Here is a 14,459-nt window from a genome sequence, read left to right as displayed (position 1 = left end):
ATGAAAGAAACCCTCTGAGCTGCCAGGATCTCTTTCAATACACGGAGGTTTTCAGAGGGAAAATATCCAATCTGGGACCTTTGTTCCTTTGTTCCTGTTCTCAAGTGTTCTTTCTTTTGGGGGGTGAAGAAGGTGAACTGTTCTTAACGGAGGGTGTGACCTTACACAATCCAGAATAATCCTGATTCGCTCCTCGTTTCAGCTCCGAACAGATACGCAGAGAAACGACAGAGGAGGACATCGCCGTGTGAGCGCCACACTTCCTGTGTATGGTCATATCATGCAGCAGCAGCAGGATGCATGCTTGTGTATTAGCTTGTGTGGTGTCACATCGTTGCTCACTCTTCGTGACCTCGACCGTCTTAACTGTCCAGTTCTCTCGCCAGAATTCGGCCCGTTGTTCCCACAGCTCAGACGGCGATCACGATGATCGTTATAGTAACGCTCTTTTGACCCGACTCAGCAAAAACATCCCTAACATGTTTCCAATCTCGCACAACCTGCTGCAGCCAGACGGTTAAATGCCGGCCACTGCCTGACCAGAGCGAAAATCATTATGTAGGACGGCTCACAGCCCGGACTCACCGGCTCCACCTGTTGACCTCTGGCGGGTGCTACAGGTCAATCACACACACCGTGCATCATCCCTCCTCTCAGACTTCTTCTTCTGCAATAATCAACAGAGCAGTTTAAATCCCCACTGTGTCATATTTATATTTACCTGTTTTAATTTAACACTTTCTACCTCAGCAAACATCTAATTTTCTCTTTAAACCTGTTTAATATTTACATTTCTAACTGGACAACATATATTTAATAATCATGATCATATTAACTTGTAGAGCACTTTGTAAGACGGTTGCTCAAAGTGCTTCACAGAATCAATTACAAAAAGACGAGGACAATTACAGAAACAGAAACAGCACAAAATTCAGTTCAAACTACAAATGAAAGTAAAAACATGAAAACAGGAGAGCTCGCTCTGCACGCCGGCGCTCTCATCAGATGAGCCGTCAGCTAAGTCAGAGTCAGCTGACCGGATAGAAAGTGTTGCAGGGCCGAAGTGTCATAACTGAAAAAGCCTGATCGCCCTTTGACCTCGACCTTGACTCAGGCATGGTGAGCAGGCCTAAGGCAGCCCGTCTCAGAGGTCTGCCTGGGCAGTAAGGGGTTAAAAACCCATTTAAATAATCGGGTGAAAGAGCATGCAGGGCGTTATGAGTATGTCAAATTTTAGAATCTATTCTGAGAGATTGGTGACCAGTGAAGCTAACACAGGCCCTGACACACCATCTCATCAATAAGGTCCTTTGTATTGACTTGAATCTGTGGAGTCTAGTGACACCTTGTGGTCTAAACAGTGAATTACACCACAGAGTGGAGATAACTGGAAGAATGAAGCACCGTGCTGTTTTTAGTGAATTCAATAAAAACTCTGTCTGCAGTAAAGTTAGACTTTAAGAGACGCAACATGTCAGGTGATATTTAGGAGAGGATTAAACTATAACAGGGGTGAAGGGCAGATTGTTTTAAAGGTCCAATCAGTGAGATGTGTAGTGAGTGAAATGATAAAGTGACCTTACTATATGATCAGGCATTAAGGAAACATGCTATGTTGAAGTGCTGGCTTCTCTGGCAACAATGCAGCAGCCAGTATGTCCTCCTTCTAACTTTACATTCTGGTCCTGAATGCTCTGGATTTGTTTGGACCAGAGAAGGTAGGCGGTTTTAAGGCACCCCCACACGGCCGTTTTGGACACCCCTCGGTATGTCAGATATGAGAGCAGTTATCAGGTCAAACCAACAGGTGTTGCAGGGACGTACAGCAGGATTTTACACTTCAGCATCAGCTTCATTTTCCAACACCGCAGCTTGTTTCAAACACGCCCAACAGGTGGATTATTACTGTGTTCTCGTAGACCAATCACATGGCTGGTTTCAAATGAGTTACTCTGCACTAACTGCCAATCAGAAACATTTTGAAAAGGGATGAAGTAACGAAACTGACTCTCTATGTAGCCTGCTGGTGGTTTTGGTGTATCCACTTATCTCGAGTCGATCTTCTGCATGACCTTTAAAGCTGTGTAAGATAACAGTGAGTCATAAAACATATGAAATTCAGTAGAACTGTTTCTCAGCCAATCACCGCTCTGCTGCAGGATTTCATCAAACCAGTAACGGTTTAGAAACCAAGGACTCTAAACTGGCTTTTAAAAGTGGTTCATCTTCATATTTTTAAAGCAGAAGAGTTTATTAGTCATGTTGGTCGTAAATGAGCCGCCTCTTTAAAGGTCACATATTCTCTAAAATCCACTTCTCCATGTTCCTCTAACACTAATATGTGTCTCTAGTCTGTCTACAAACCCCCCAATGATGAGAAAAGTCCATCTTCTGCCTGCTCCACTTTTCAGAAAATGTGTGCTCAAACAGGCTGTTTAGAGATTTCCCCTTCATGACATCACAAAGAGCAGTAACTCCTCCCCCAGGTGGGTGACACTCCCACAGCTAGGTGTTTGTTCTCCCCTCTGAGTCTGCCTTCTCACAGTAAACAATAGGTCATGGAGCAAGAAAGACAGAGTACACCCAAGCCCTTCCAGAGAGGGGGCGTGGTCAGACACAGCTCATTTACATTAAAAGGTACAGACACAGAAACAGCCTGTTCTGAGCAGGGCTGAAATAGAGGGGTTTATAGGCATGATCAAATACAGGATCAGAGTGGATTTAGAACAAGAAACTTCATACACATTGGGGCGCGCTGTTGGTGCAATGGTTAGGGCGCGCGTCCCATGTACTGAGACTCTCGTATCAAGCGGCAGGCCCGGGTTCGCTTCGACGTGGCCTCTTTCCGCGTGTCATTCCCCGCTCTCTCTCCCTGGTTTCCAACTCTATCCACTGTCCTCCCTCTGCATTAAAGGCACAAAAAGCCCAAAATAAATCTTTAAAAAAAAAAAAGAAACTTCACACACATGTTTTGAGGAGCTCTGAGACTTATTTACACTGAAGAAGAGGAGGAGGATATGTGACCTTTAGAGGTCACAAGAGTCGGCTTTGATTACCGACCTTTTCAAATGATCCAGATCACTAAAAGGACCTGGAATTCCCACCACTAAGCTAAGATGGGGTGCAGATTGCCGAGCGGTTAGGTCACGCCTAATGTACAGAGGCTATAGTCCTCCAAGCGGGCAACCCGAGTTCAAGTCCAAACTGTGGCTACTTTCCTGCACATCATCCCCCGCTCTCTCTCCAACTCTATCCACTTTCCTGTCTCTAAATGATGAAAATAAGCCCAAATAATAAATATTTGGAAAAAACAGAAACGTTAAAGGAGGAGTCAGTAGAAATGTTTGTAAACATTCAAACTGGGCTCCTCCTCCTCCCAGAAGCCCCGCCCCCTGCAGGACATAGTGTGTATGTTTACTGCTTGTAGCTACACTGCAAGCTAACGCACACTAGCACAAGCTAACCGCTGGTGTTTTATCACCTGCCTGTCCAACAGGAAGCAGACCAACTCCACGTCCACGGGTAAAAACCAACACAAGGTTCACCCTTGTTTTAGAACGAGCTTTATCCGCTTGGTGTTTCTCCTCACTGATTATATTTTCTCTTCTTTGATGCTACGTCCACGTCCGTCATATTCACCAGTTTGAATGGCGTCCAATCACTGAGTTGTATCCTCTCCTAAACGCACCTGCTGCGCTGTCATTGGCTGGAGGAAACACACCAGCTCCGCCCAGAAACGTCCCGAGTCAACCAGAACAAAGCAGAACAGTAAAAACCAGTCAGAGGACAGAGTCTAAGCAGCAGAGGACTCAAACATTCAGATGCACGGAGGGGCGGCAGAGAGGACAAGACGACAAACTCCCAGAACATGATGAACATCCTGACAGTAGTGGTCGTGTTGGCGTGGAGCTCTGGTAGGACCGCCTTAACAAGTAGACTTCAGAGTTACAGGGCCAGAGTCAGACTACTAGAAGAAGGAGTTCAGTTATCTGAGTGTGTTTGTGTGTGTGTCTGTGTCAGTGTGTGTGTGAGAGTGTGAGAGTTTGTGTGTGTGTCAGTGTGTGTGTGTGAGTGTGTCTGTGTCAGTGTGTGTGTGTGTGTGTGTGTGTGTGTGTGTGTGTGTGTGTGTGCGTGTGTCTGTCAGCTTGTGTGTGAGTGTGCGTGTGTCTGTGTGTGTGTGTGTGTGCGTGTCTGTCAGCTTGTGTGTGAGTGTGCGTGTGTCTGTGTGTGTGTGTGTGTGCGTGTGTCTGTCAGCTTGTGTGTGTGTGTGTGTGTGAGTGTGTCTGTGTGTGTGTCTGTGTGTGAGTGTGTCTGTGTCTTTCTGTGTGTCTGTGTGTGTGTGTGTGTGTGTGTGTGTGTGTGTGTGTGTGTGTGTGTGTGTGTGCGTGTGCGTGTGCGTGTGCGTGTGTCTGTCAGCTTGAGTGTGTGTGAGTGTGCGTGTGTCTGTGTGTGTGTGTGAGTGTGTGAGTGAGTGAGTGAGTGTGTGTGTGTGTGTGTGAGTGTGTCTGTGTCAGCTTGTCTGAGTGTGTGTGTGTGTGTGTGAGTGAGTTTGAAAGGACCAATCAGTAAGCACTGTAGTGTAACACTATCAAACATGGAGTGTTATTGAAGTGAAGTTTCTTTTCCTCAGGAGAACTCCAAGCTGAAGAGAATCGCTCGACAGGTAACACAGGCGGACTAAGATAAACCCTGTCTCTGATTTGATGTTCTGTGTAGTAAAGTTGACATGTTTCCCCTCAGATTCTTGTAATATCCGGCTGATGGGAGGAGCCAGTCCTCCTGTGCTGGAGGACTGGAAATAAAACTCATCAATGATTGGACACCAGTGGGCGACCATCATTTTGACTGGAACTTGAGAACAGCGGTGGCGGTGTGCCAAAACCTGGACTGTGGATCTGCTTTGTCAACAAGAATTCAACACAGTCCCTCAGCAAGACCTGTGTGGAAGATAACGCCTCCCAGTGGACCAATGAGGGTCCAGAATTCCACGTCCAGCTTGGAGATCATCTGCTCAGGTACTATCACTGACGAAACCCTGATACAGTAAAATAAGAACCGCACAATGGTTAATAGGACAGAATGGACTTGACACAGCTAGCTCTCTTCTCCATCTGCAGAGTCTGTCAGGCTGGTGAGCGGGAGCTCGATGTGCTCAGGCAGACTGGAGGTGAGATCCAATCAGTCCTGGTCCTCAGTCTGTAAAGGTGGTTTTGACTGGCAGGATGCAGAGGTGGTCTGCAGAGAGATCAGCTGTGGGGATCTGCTGAAATTCCTGTGGGAGCCCTATGAAAGTAAAAACCCTCCAAAAGGAAGAAAAGAGTTCAAGTGCAGAGGAAACGAGACGACTCTGCTGGACTGTGACACTGATGAGTCAAAGGGGGAAACCTGCTCATTTGTCAAACTTGACTGCTCAAGTAAAAAAAAACTAGAGATGTAGCTTAGATTGGCTCTGTGGTCATGACAGTAACTACACACTTTGTCTCATCTCTTTTCAGTGCCTGTTAATGTCAGTTTAACGATGAAACGCGGCCACTCCAGCCTGAAGATCACCTGCTCAGGTAAGAGTAGACACAGTAAGACACAGCAACAGCCAATCACAGGAAAGCACACCCTGTTTTATCCTCACAAAATAATAAACATCAAACTAGAGCCCTTTGTTACCAATTTTTAAATTGAAATAACACATTAAAAAGAAGCAGCAGTGTCCTTCTTTTACATCACTGAGACTACAGGGAGACACTGAAGACGACCACCTACGGTAAGCCTGAAGGTACAAAACAGCATGGGATTAATCAGTGTAAATAAGTCTCAGAGCTCCTCAAAACATGTGTGAAGTTTCTTGTTCTAAATCCACTGTGATCCTGTATTTGATCATGCCTATAAACCCCTCTATTTCAGCCCTGATCAGAACAGGCTGTTTCTGTACCTTTAAATATGTAAATGAGCTGTGTCTGACCACTCCCCCTCTCTGGAAGGACTTGGGTGTCTCGGGCTTTCTCGCTCCATGTCCTGTTGTTTACGGTGAGAAGGCAGACTCAGAGGGCAGAACAAACACCTAGCTGTGGGAGTGTCACCCACCTGGGGGAGGGGCTACTGCCCTTTGTGATGTCATAAAGGGAACATCTCCAAACGGCCTGGTTGAGCACACATTTTCTGAAAAGTGGAGCAGGCAAAAGATGGAGAGGATGGACTTTTCTCATCATTGGGGGGTTTGTAGACGGACTAGAGACACATGTTAGAGTTAGAGGAACATGGAGAAGTGGATTTTATAGAATGTGGGACCTTTAATGCATTCATTTCAGACCTTAATGGAGATTACCTCGTTGATGCTGACAGATATAATGTCTGTTTTTTCTACACTAAATGTCACAATACGGAACTAAATTACCCATCAGCACCAAGGAGGCTCTTACCAGCTCACTACACGATTTAATTCAGAAAACAGTTGACCACATTGCACACTTTCTGTTTGGTGTTTATCCAATAACCTATGTTCTCCCTTGTTAAAATTCCTCAGAGAATGACGATGTTTCTGTCCCTGATGACATGGCGCTGTATCAGACAGGTGTGTGTAGCATTAACTTTACTAACATGAAAGTTTTATATTAAAGAGATTTTTTTTTTTTTTTAAAACATGAGATTATCTGTTTCCTGGACATCACTGATTCTTTCATCTTTCATAAAGCTTCTTAAATCTTTTATTCTCTGACTTCATGTGATGAATCTGTTTCATCTCCAAAAGTCTTCCTGGTGAGGCTCGTTGGCGTGCTGCTGACTGTAGCATCGCTTCTGACGGCTATCTGTTACAGCAGAAAGGTCAGTGCACGTGTTGGAGAGGATCTGTACTCGATGTAGCACTGTGACTTGAATGATGTCATGTCTCTCCAGGCCACCAGGGGGCAGCAGCCAGCCGTCCAGGAGAACATCGAGCTTGACTATTACAACCTGGCTGCCTCCTAAGCTGCAGGTGGACATGCAGAGGCCGGTTCTCAGGGAGCAGATCTCTAAAGAGCTCCAGGAGAATCCTTTTACGACGCTCTGGACTCGTACCAAAGTATTTATCTGATCTCCTCACTCCTTTCATGCCCAGCCATAACCCAAGTCCCTCAGCCAGAAGCTCCGCTCCCCATTCCTCAACCGAGGCTGAGGACCGAAAGTGACCAGGTCCTTCTCTATTAGGACCCCCCCCCCCCCCCCGACCTCCCTGAGGAGATCAGACCGGCCAGCTCTTTATGCTCTTTTAGTACAAGTCTACAAATTTGACTTTAAAGTTTCAGATTTTCCAGTTTTTGTCAGAGAAAGTAGTTTGTCAGTTTCAATTATTCAAAATTATAATTATAATAATTATTCAAATCTTCTTTTGTATCAAACATCTCGTCGTCACCTCTTGAAGGATCAGAGAGTGAAGGTCGGCACCGAACAGTGTGACGACCTTTCTCTCTTTTCATTTTTTGTCCTGCAGCTGTTTGCATTCTGCTCGGATGTGCACTCTAGTTTTCTCAGTTTGAAATAAATAAAGAGTATATATGTCCGATTCATTCACACAGCGTCACTTGTACCAAGTTCACTTTGTTCACTTTTATTTTCTTCTTCACACATAACGTCTCAGAGTGTCTGAACAGAAGAAATGAGAGTCCTCTTTAGATATTTGATATTTCCTTCTGAAAGCGTCCTTTAGAGAGAAAATAATAATGAGTCATCATTTGTGGTGAAACACGACGGGCAGTGGACTGTACGTCATAAACAACACTCTAAATACTCAGTTTTTCACTAAAGATTATTTTAAAGTCCCAAACACCTTCTCAAATCCCTGTTTGTCCACCACACGTCCATAATGAGTGGAGAAATAGAACGTCTGTGGATCGCTGTATCTCTTCAGCTTCAATATGACCTCGTTGCGTGAGTCCCCTGTATCGGCGATGGTCATAACATCCGACACAGGCACGATGATGTCACTGCGCCTGCCCCAGAAAGTGAGGTGGCTGACTTTTAGAGTGGTCTGGGACGGGTCCAGGTACATCATCCCAACAACCCTCCTGAAAAGGTGACTGGCGGTGTAGAGCATGACACCTGCGAACAGTGCTATCCCGGTGGTGTAGCTTAAAAGAAAGAGGGGGGCGTCTCCGTGGAGGTAGAGGGCGAACACGGGGGGCAAAATGAGCGCGGTGAACGCCGTTTGAAGCAGTTTGAGTCTGGACACGGCTCGGAGGAGTTTGATGTGTGGCAGGGTGTAAATCATAGTGTACTTCTGTGTGGATAAGTCCGAATACCTTTGCAGGCCTAGGGTTTGAGGTGTGGTAGGGGGTCCATGAAGGACCTGCAGGACGGGAGTGTGACTCGGTGAATGGGGGTGCACCCCGGAAGATATCCGACCTGGGACCAGACATGATCCTCCGGTACAGCACAGGATGTGGGAGGTTAGCCTGCGCAGCGCTGCTGATCTGATCTGTAGTAAAACATGAATTAGACGTCAGCACACTCACAGTCCGGTAACGTCTTCTGGGTCGAGCAGCAGCCAGGCTTTCCTATTCTGGGGACCAGAATGGGGTCGCAAGACGTTTTCCAGTTTAGTATGGACTACTGTGGGCCGTAGCTTATGCTAATAACTAACAGCCTGGCTGTATGACAGTCTGTCTCTGATCCAGGTCTCATGGTCCAGCACTAACTTCCACCCGTGGTCATACATCGTACACAGAGAAAAACTAAATCCTCCCTTTGGGCACAGATCTCACCCCGGCCTTTCTGCCCCAGCCACAATAATATACCTGAAACAGCCTACACAAGATAAATGTTTACTATCACATGACTGGACTTTTAATATTTTTAACAGTAAGCTGTTTGTGTTTTGGATGTCTGGGGTCCCCAGAGTAAAAAGTCAAACTGGGGTCACAAGCCAAAACCGGTTGGGGACCGCTGTGTGCCATAGACTATAATTAATAATATCATAAACAGTCTATTTGACAGATCAACAACAAACATGTTCCAGGGTTTTCATACAGGAAGTAAAATGTATTTTAATAAAAAAGTAATTTTTTTACACACAAAAAAGGCTGCTCAGTTAAAAAGCAAAAACAGACCCCGCTTTATTAGGAAGCGAGGCATTAATTAATATAATTATATCTATATTTCTGGTGGTCTAAAGGTTTTAATTTAAATATAGCAGCTGTCATTCATCAGGACAGCCAGCGGTCAGACTGTCGGTAAATAAACTTTAATCATTATTTTGATCTCTTGTAGGACAGTTAGAGCATGAAACACACTCACCATGTCAAGAGACGAAGTTCATATAAAGCAAACAAAGAGGAACTGCTTCCCAAAGATAGGTAGGTGAGGGCTAACCGGTGCTAACTGCTAGCATAATCTTCTTCTTCTGTAGTTTAATGGCAGTTATCAACCAACGTGTAAAGGTACACAACGCCACCTACTGTAACGGAGAGTGCAACTGCAGGGCTTCATGTATTTCCGGTTACATTCTAGAAAGAAATTAATTGATTATTAATAATAATAATAATAATTATAATAAACCCAATCCCACTCCAAAGAAATTATTTAAATAAATTACAATTAAATTAAATACAATTAAATTAAATTAAATCAAATTAAATTAAATAAAAATAAAAATAAAAATAAAAATAAAAATAAAAATAAAAATAAAAATATGAATACCAAAAAAAAGAAATCATAAAACAATATAGAAATATCATAACATACAAGTTTATTACAATCTAAACCTGACTGGTAGATGATTCCAAAGGAGATGGGCCTGATAACTGAAGGCTCTACCTCCCATAGTACATTTAAAGACTGTACCACGAGCAGGCCTGATAACTGAAGGCTCTACCTCCCATAGTACATTTAAAGACTGTACAACGAGCAGGCCTGATAACTGAAGGCTGAGGAGTGGGCTGGCTCTGACAGGAAAACACCCTGATGGAAAATGTGTGTGCGGCAGCGTTTAAACTGTACAACAGAAGAATGACGCTCTCCAAAGAAGGAAACTGCTCTGGGATGAGCAGGAGAAACCGTCTTAACTGTGCACACTTTGTTTAATCTGGAATAAGATGAAGAAACTGTTGGAACATCTGCACAGCACAGGACTGTATCAGAACATTTAAAAATCTGACAAAAATTTGAACAGTGGACAGCAGAGGGCAGCAACACACCAGTGATGCGTTTAGTCTGCTTCACCAAAGAAGAAGAAGAAAGAGACCTGAAAGCAGACGTCACGTGATTCTCCTGAGCAGACCTGAAGCAGGTTGTCCTGGGCCTGTGGGTTTACTTATCTAATGTTCTCACATTAGGTGGAGTATGATCATATCCGGGATATGATATCCCGCAGACCTTCAGGGTGTTTCAGGGTAGTTCACGTAGCCGGAGGGGGAGCTAACGGGAGCTAACTGAGGAAGAGTCTCATTTGTCTCCAGGTGTTCTGGACTGGTTCTCTGACACACCTCACCTGAGGTACACCGGGGGACCACGATGCTGCAGCTCGGGGATGAAGTCACCCTGTACTCGGTGGTCTTCGTCCTGGTCCTGCTGGGGACCCGGAGCCCGCTGTGGACGACCGCACTCACCGCCTCCCTCTACCTCTTTGTGGCCATGTTCCGGTTCCCGCAGGTACCGCAAAGCCGAGCCCGGCAGGTTCTGCACCCCGCAAGTGGCTCGACGGGCTCCGGCCAGGTGTCGGTGGTCGCTCACCGGGGCGGTGGGCACGACGCTCCGGAGAACACGATAGCATCTATCCGGGAGGTAAGAGGGGCGAGGGGGTGGAGGGTATCCCTCATTTTCATCCCTGATAAAACTGAAGAGTGTTGTTACATCTGAAAGATGACAGAGAGTTAATTTAATTTATAATAAAGTTGAATCTACAACCTTTGTCCACTGGTACGGTGGCCCTGAAGGTCAAATCTTCATTTCACTATATGCTAAAACATTTAAAAGTTCTGGTGTTTCCTTTTACCCATCGGTTTTTAAAGACAGTCCAGGTGGAGGTCCCTAACGAAGTCCAAAGAAGGGTTCAAACGTTTGAATTAACGAGATCCTCCTGAGACACAAACAACCTCCTGCTTCGTCTGTCGTTCTGTAGGCCAGTAAGAACGGGGCCACAGGCGTGGAGCTGGACCTGGAGTTCTCAGCTGATGGCGTCCCGATACTGATGCACGATGACACCGTCGACCGGACCACCAACGGGTCAGGACCACTCAGCCAGATGATGCTGTCCGAGTTGGGAAAACTGGACGCCGCTGCTAAACACCGACTGAGGTAAGAGAGAGAGAGAAGGTGCAGAAACAAACTGATGGAGCACATTGCACGCACGTCCAAACCAGACGTGATGCAGGGATTGAAAAATGTATTTATAATGCACATTTTAAAAAAAAAGGTGCTGCACGGTCAATGAAACACAGAGCGCTGTGAAAGCAGCGTTCCCCACACACAGAGCTCACACGTCTGAAGGACACGCTGAAACACGGACAGAGCTCTAACATTTCCTTCTTCACCAGAGAAACGTTTGCTGGAGAGAAGATCCCGACTCTGGACGAGGCTGTGCAGGAATGCATCAGGTTGCAGCTCACCGTCTACTTTGATGTCAAAGGTCATCCAGACGAGGTAACGACCAGAACAACAACACCTGTTTCTGTGCCACACACACACATTCTCCTGCTGCTATCACTCTGGGGACGCTGCCACACACACACACACTTTGTTTGCTCGGTGGTAATAAGTTGCATCATCACTGCTAAATGTTTGAGGCAGAGACGACAGTATGTGTAGCATACACGTCTTTTTAGTTGAACATTTTTAAGTTATGAGTGTTCTTCAAACTGCTGGATGAGTGGATCCTGACTCAGCACATTGTTCCAGCAGAGCTGCAGCCGGGGTTGTTTTTTCAGGCAGGAACACACACACACACACACAGAGACACACACACAGAGACACACACACTCTGAACACTTGACTGTCCCACAGTAATGATGTGTGTTATGCTCCTCCCGCAGGCGGCCGCAGCCCTCAAAGCGTTGTATAAAAAACATCCAGTCCTCTACAACAGCAGCATCGTGTGCTCCTTTGAGCCCAAAGTCATCTACAGGGTGAGCGAGTGTTTCAGCGTGTTTGTCCAGTTTTTTTGACACACGTGCACTTCTGAACATTTCTAGAAAATGTCTTAGAGCAGTCTGCACCCCAAAATCTAGTTTATAGATGCACCTCACAGTGGGGGGTGGGACTGTAACCATGCCCGTCTCTGCTCCACTCCAGATGAGACAGAGCGACCCTGAAGTGGTCACGGCGCTGACCCACCGGCCCTGGAGCCTGAGCCGGTTGGGAGATGGTGCTCCGCGTTTCTCGTCGCCGTGGAAACACCACTGGATGACCCTGATGGACATGGCGTTGGACTGGGCGCACCATCACATCCTGTGGAAGCTGTGTGGCATCTCTGCCTTCCTCGTACAGAAGAACTTTGTGTCACTGTGAGTCACTAGCTCCTTGTTTCAGCCTCTTCAGCCCCGTTTCCACCAGGCGGTCCCGCTGGTCTGGTCTGGTCCGGTCCGGTCCGGTTCACTTCAGTATGGTACACATTTATTAGTGTTTCCACAGTCAAAAGTTGAAATGGTAACAAAATGACCGATCTGTACCGTCCCACTTTTTTGGCGCACTTCTGTCGGACCAATCGACCCACTGCAGTCCGTCGATTGGTCAAAAGAATCTTCACTTCCTGTAGTAAAGGACAAACACAAAATGCACGATGTTTAAATATCCTGTGGACTTGGAGAGAATAAGTTCAAGGCTGTTTTTCTTTTCTTTTCAGCCCGTAGCACCACTCCATGGACGACCTCCGTGATGAAACATTGATCTTAGTTCACTGTGTCGCGTTCTTCTTCTTTGTTGAATTTACTGGCGGTCTACACTACGTTGTGATTTAGTGATGTTTTAGGGTGCGGTTGGCTGTGGGAATGTAAGCCAGATCAGGGTTTACTGTACCGTACCGTACTGTACTGAACCAAACCTGATTGGTTGGTTGAAACGGGGTTTGAATGCCTCCGACAGCCTTCACGTTACCTGCAGCCACACTGAGTGACGCTCACTTCCTGAAGCAGAGCTGCTTTAGCAGAGAATAAGTGTGACGGTGTGCTTTGTGCTCTGCAGGGACTACATCCAGTACTGGTCCCAGAGGGGGGTGGAGGTGGTGGCCTGGACGGTCAACACTCAGGTGGAGAAGGAGTATTACCAGGAGCTGCTGAAAGTAAACTACATCACAGACAGCCTGCTGGAAGACTGTGAACCTCATTACTGAGACGCGCTGTGTCTTTAAGAAGATAAATATATGAACATTTCAGAACATCACTCATGATGTAAGAGGTGATATCTGTATGTGCACATTCTCTGTTTAACACTGACGTCTGATTCTGAGGATTTATCTGGGGGGGGGGGGGGGGGGGGGCTGTGATATTTACGCCCCTGTAACGTTTCTCTGAATGTCCTTGAGGCGTAATGGAGGGGATGAAGTGACCCCCCTCTGTCCTGTCTTCAGAAGTCTTATCCGAGGTGAGACGGGGTCAGCTGAGTCAGCGCGGGAGAACAGCGCTGAGCGTAAATATTCTGTTCTGCTTGTTTTAAATGTGATTGTAACCTGGACGTCCTTTGGAGAATGAATAAAGGTTGGATTGATTGATTGACATGTCTTAGCGTCACATCCATGAACCGCCTCCAAGTGGTCCTAAATGCTGCTGACTCATCATCCAGACGCTGTGATGTCACAGCCATCCTGCCCTCTTCACATCGACTCCCCCTCACTTTGAGAGAACAGTTTATCATTCATGTTACTGTGTTGAGAACAAGCAGCAACCTCCGATGTTGAAAAATGAAACGGATGTGTGAAGTGTGAAATCCTGCAGTTCCTCGAGTGTCCACTAGAGGCTGGCTGCAGAAGCACAGGAAGTCACATACACACCCATTCTAAAAAGCCTGTTTTCACAGCAGAGTAACATGTTTACAGCCTGGTTCAAAAAAACAAATAGGTCTGATTAGCTCATGTCTCGATCGACACACACTGTACGGAGGCTGAATGTTTTGATGACTCTCGTTAAGACGTCTCTCTGAGGACACAAAGTCTGTGTGCTGACTTGTTTTTCTTTCAAACCAAACTACGAGGTTACTGAGTGAGAAGTCAAGGAGTGAACATGTTGAGTGTTTTCTATCAGCTGATCATAAAAACTGACTTCAAACACACGAGGCGGCAGCAGCAGAGGCTCCCAGACAATGGCGAGGTGTGACCCCCAACACGTCACATGCGGTAGAGATGGTTCACACTGCAGACGTGTAGCTGCAGGAAGAGCTCAGGTGAAGGAGAAGGTGTGAAAACAGCTGATGTGTCTTTGAAGTGAAGCACCAGGTTCTTCACTTCAAAGACACATCAGCTGTTTTCACACCTCCTGGCCTGTTTTCACACCTCCTCCTTCGAA

At 46.2% G+C, this 14,459-nt stretch overlaps 3 protein-coding genes across 4 annotated transcripts; 2 read left to right on the top strand and 1 right to left on the bottom strand.

Moving 5' to 3' along the window:
* The first annotated feature begins 4,969 nt into the window (after window positions 1-4,969).
* Window positions 4,970-7,026, top strand: LOC136179222 (scavenger receptor cysteine-rich type 1 protein M130-like). The gene is made up of 6 exons (XM_065954999.1): window positions 4,970-5,015; window positions 5,118-5,414; window positions 5,496-5,558; window positions 6,518-6,565; window positions 6,743-6,816; window positions 6,889-7,026. The coding sequence occupies exons 1-6, from the start codon at window positions 4,970-4,972 to the stop codon at window positions 6,958-6,960; spliced, it is 600 nt and encodes a 199-aa protein (XP_065811071.1). The 3' UTR covers window positions 6,961-7,026.
* A 503-nt stretch (window positions 7,027-7,529) lies between these two features.
* Window positions 7,530-9,398, bottom strand: tmem186 (transmembrane protein 186). The gene is made up of 2 exons (XM_020641399.3): window positions 9,265-9,398; window positions 7,530-8,446 (listed from the first exon to the last, which is right to left on the bottom strand). The coding sequence occupies exons 1-2, from the start codon at window positions 9,265-9,267 to the stop codon at window positions 7,778-7,780; spliced, it is 672 nt and encodes a 223-aa protein (XP_020497055.2). The 5' UTR covers window positions 9,268-9,398; the 3' UTR covers window positions 7,530-7,777.
* Window positions 9,399-10,191: 793 nt separating this feature from the next.
* On the top strand, window positions 10,192-13,670 carry gde1 (glycerophosphodiester phosphodiesterase 1). 2 transcript variants are annotated; one of them, XR_002278196.3, is made up of 7 exons: window positions 10,192-10,749; window positions 11,087-11,262; window positions 11,502-11,607; window positions 11,997-12,089; window positions 12,256-12,467; window positions 13,144-13,349; window positions 13,529-13,670. XR_002278196.3 is itself a non-coding variant. In XM_020641379.3 (6 exons), exons 1-6 carry the CDS (start codon window positions 10,480-10,482, stop codon window positions 13,289-13,291), a joined length of 1,005 nt encoding a protein of 334 aa, XP_020497035.2. In that variant the 5' UTR covers window positions 10,192-10,479; the 3' UTR covers window positions 13,292-13,670. The 2 variants fall into 2 exon arrangements, 1 of the variants encoding a protein (XP_020497035.2); XM_020641379.3 differs by having other exon boundaries at window positions 13,144-13,670.
* Window positions 13,671-14,459: the final 789 nt, after the last annotated feature.

Source organism: Labrus bergylta, chromosome 1 (assembly GCF_963930695.1).
Source record: "Labrus bergylta chromosome 1, fLabBer1.1, whole genome shotgun sequence".
NCBI classification, from domain to species: Eukaryota; Metazoa; Chordata; class Actinopteri; order Labriformes; family Labridae; genus Labrus; species Labrus bergylta.
Note: the sequence above shows the minus strand (reverse complement) of the source record. Positions and strands in the feature narration are given on the sequence as shown.

Excerpts from the sequence above, each read along its gene's own strand:
- gde1 (XM_020641379.3), top strand. The coding sequence starts at position 10,480 with ATGCTGCAGCTCGGGGATGAAGTCACCCTGTACTCGGTGGTCTTCGTC. Across the intron at positions 11,263-11,501 it reads GCTGCTAAACACCGACTGAG|AGAAACGTTTGCTGGAGAGA; the intron begins GTAAGAGAGAGA and ends CTTCTTCACCAG. Across the intron at positions 12,468-13,143 it reads CAGAAGAACTTTGTGTCACT|GGACTACATCCAGTACTGGT; the intron begins GTGAGTCACTAG and ends TGTGCTCTGCAG.
- LOC136179222 (XM_065954999.1), top strand. The coding sequence starts at position 4,970 with ATGAGGGTCCAGAATTCCACGTCCAGCTTGGAGATCATCTGCTCAG. Across the intron at positions 5,415-5,495 it reads TGTCAAACTTGACTGCTCAA|TGCCTGTTAATGTCAGTTTA; the intron begins GTAAAAAAAAAC and ends ATCTCTTTTCAG. Across the intron at positions 6,566-6,742 it reads CATGGCGCTGTATCAGACAG|TCTTCCTGGTGAGGCTCGTT; the intron begins GTGTGTGTAGCA and ends CATCTCCAAAAG.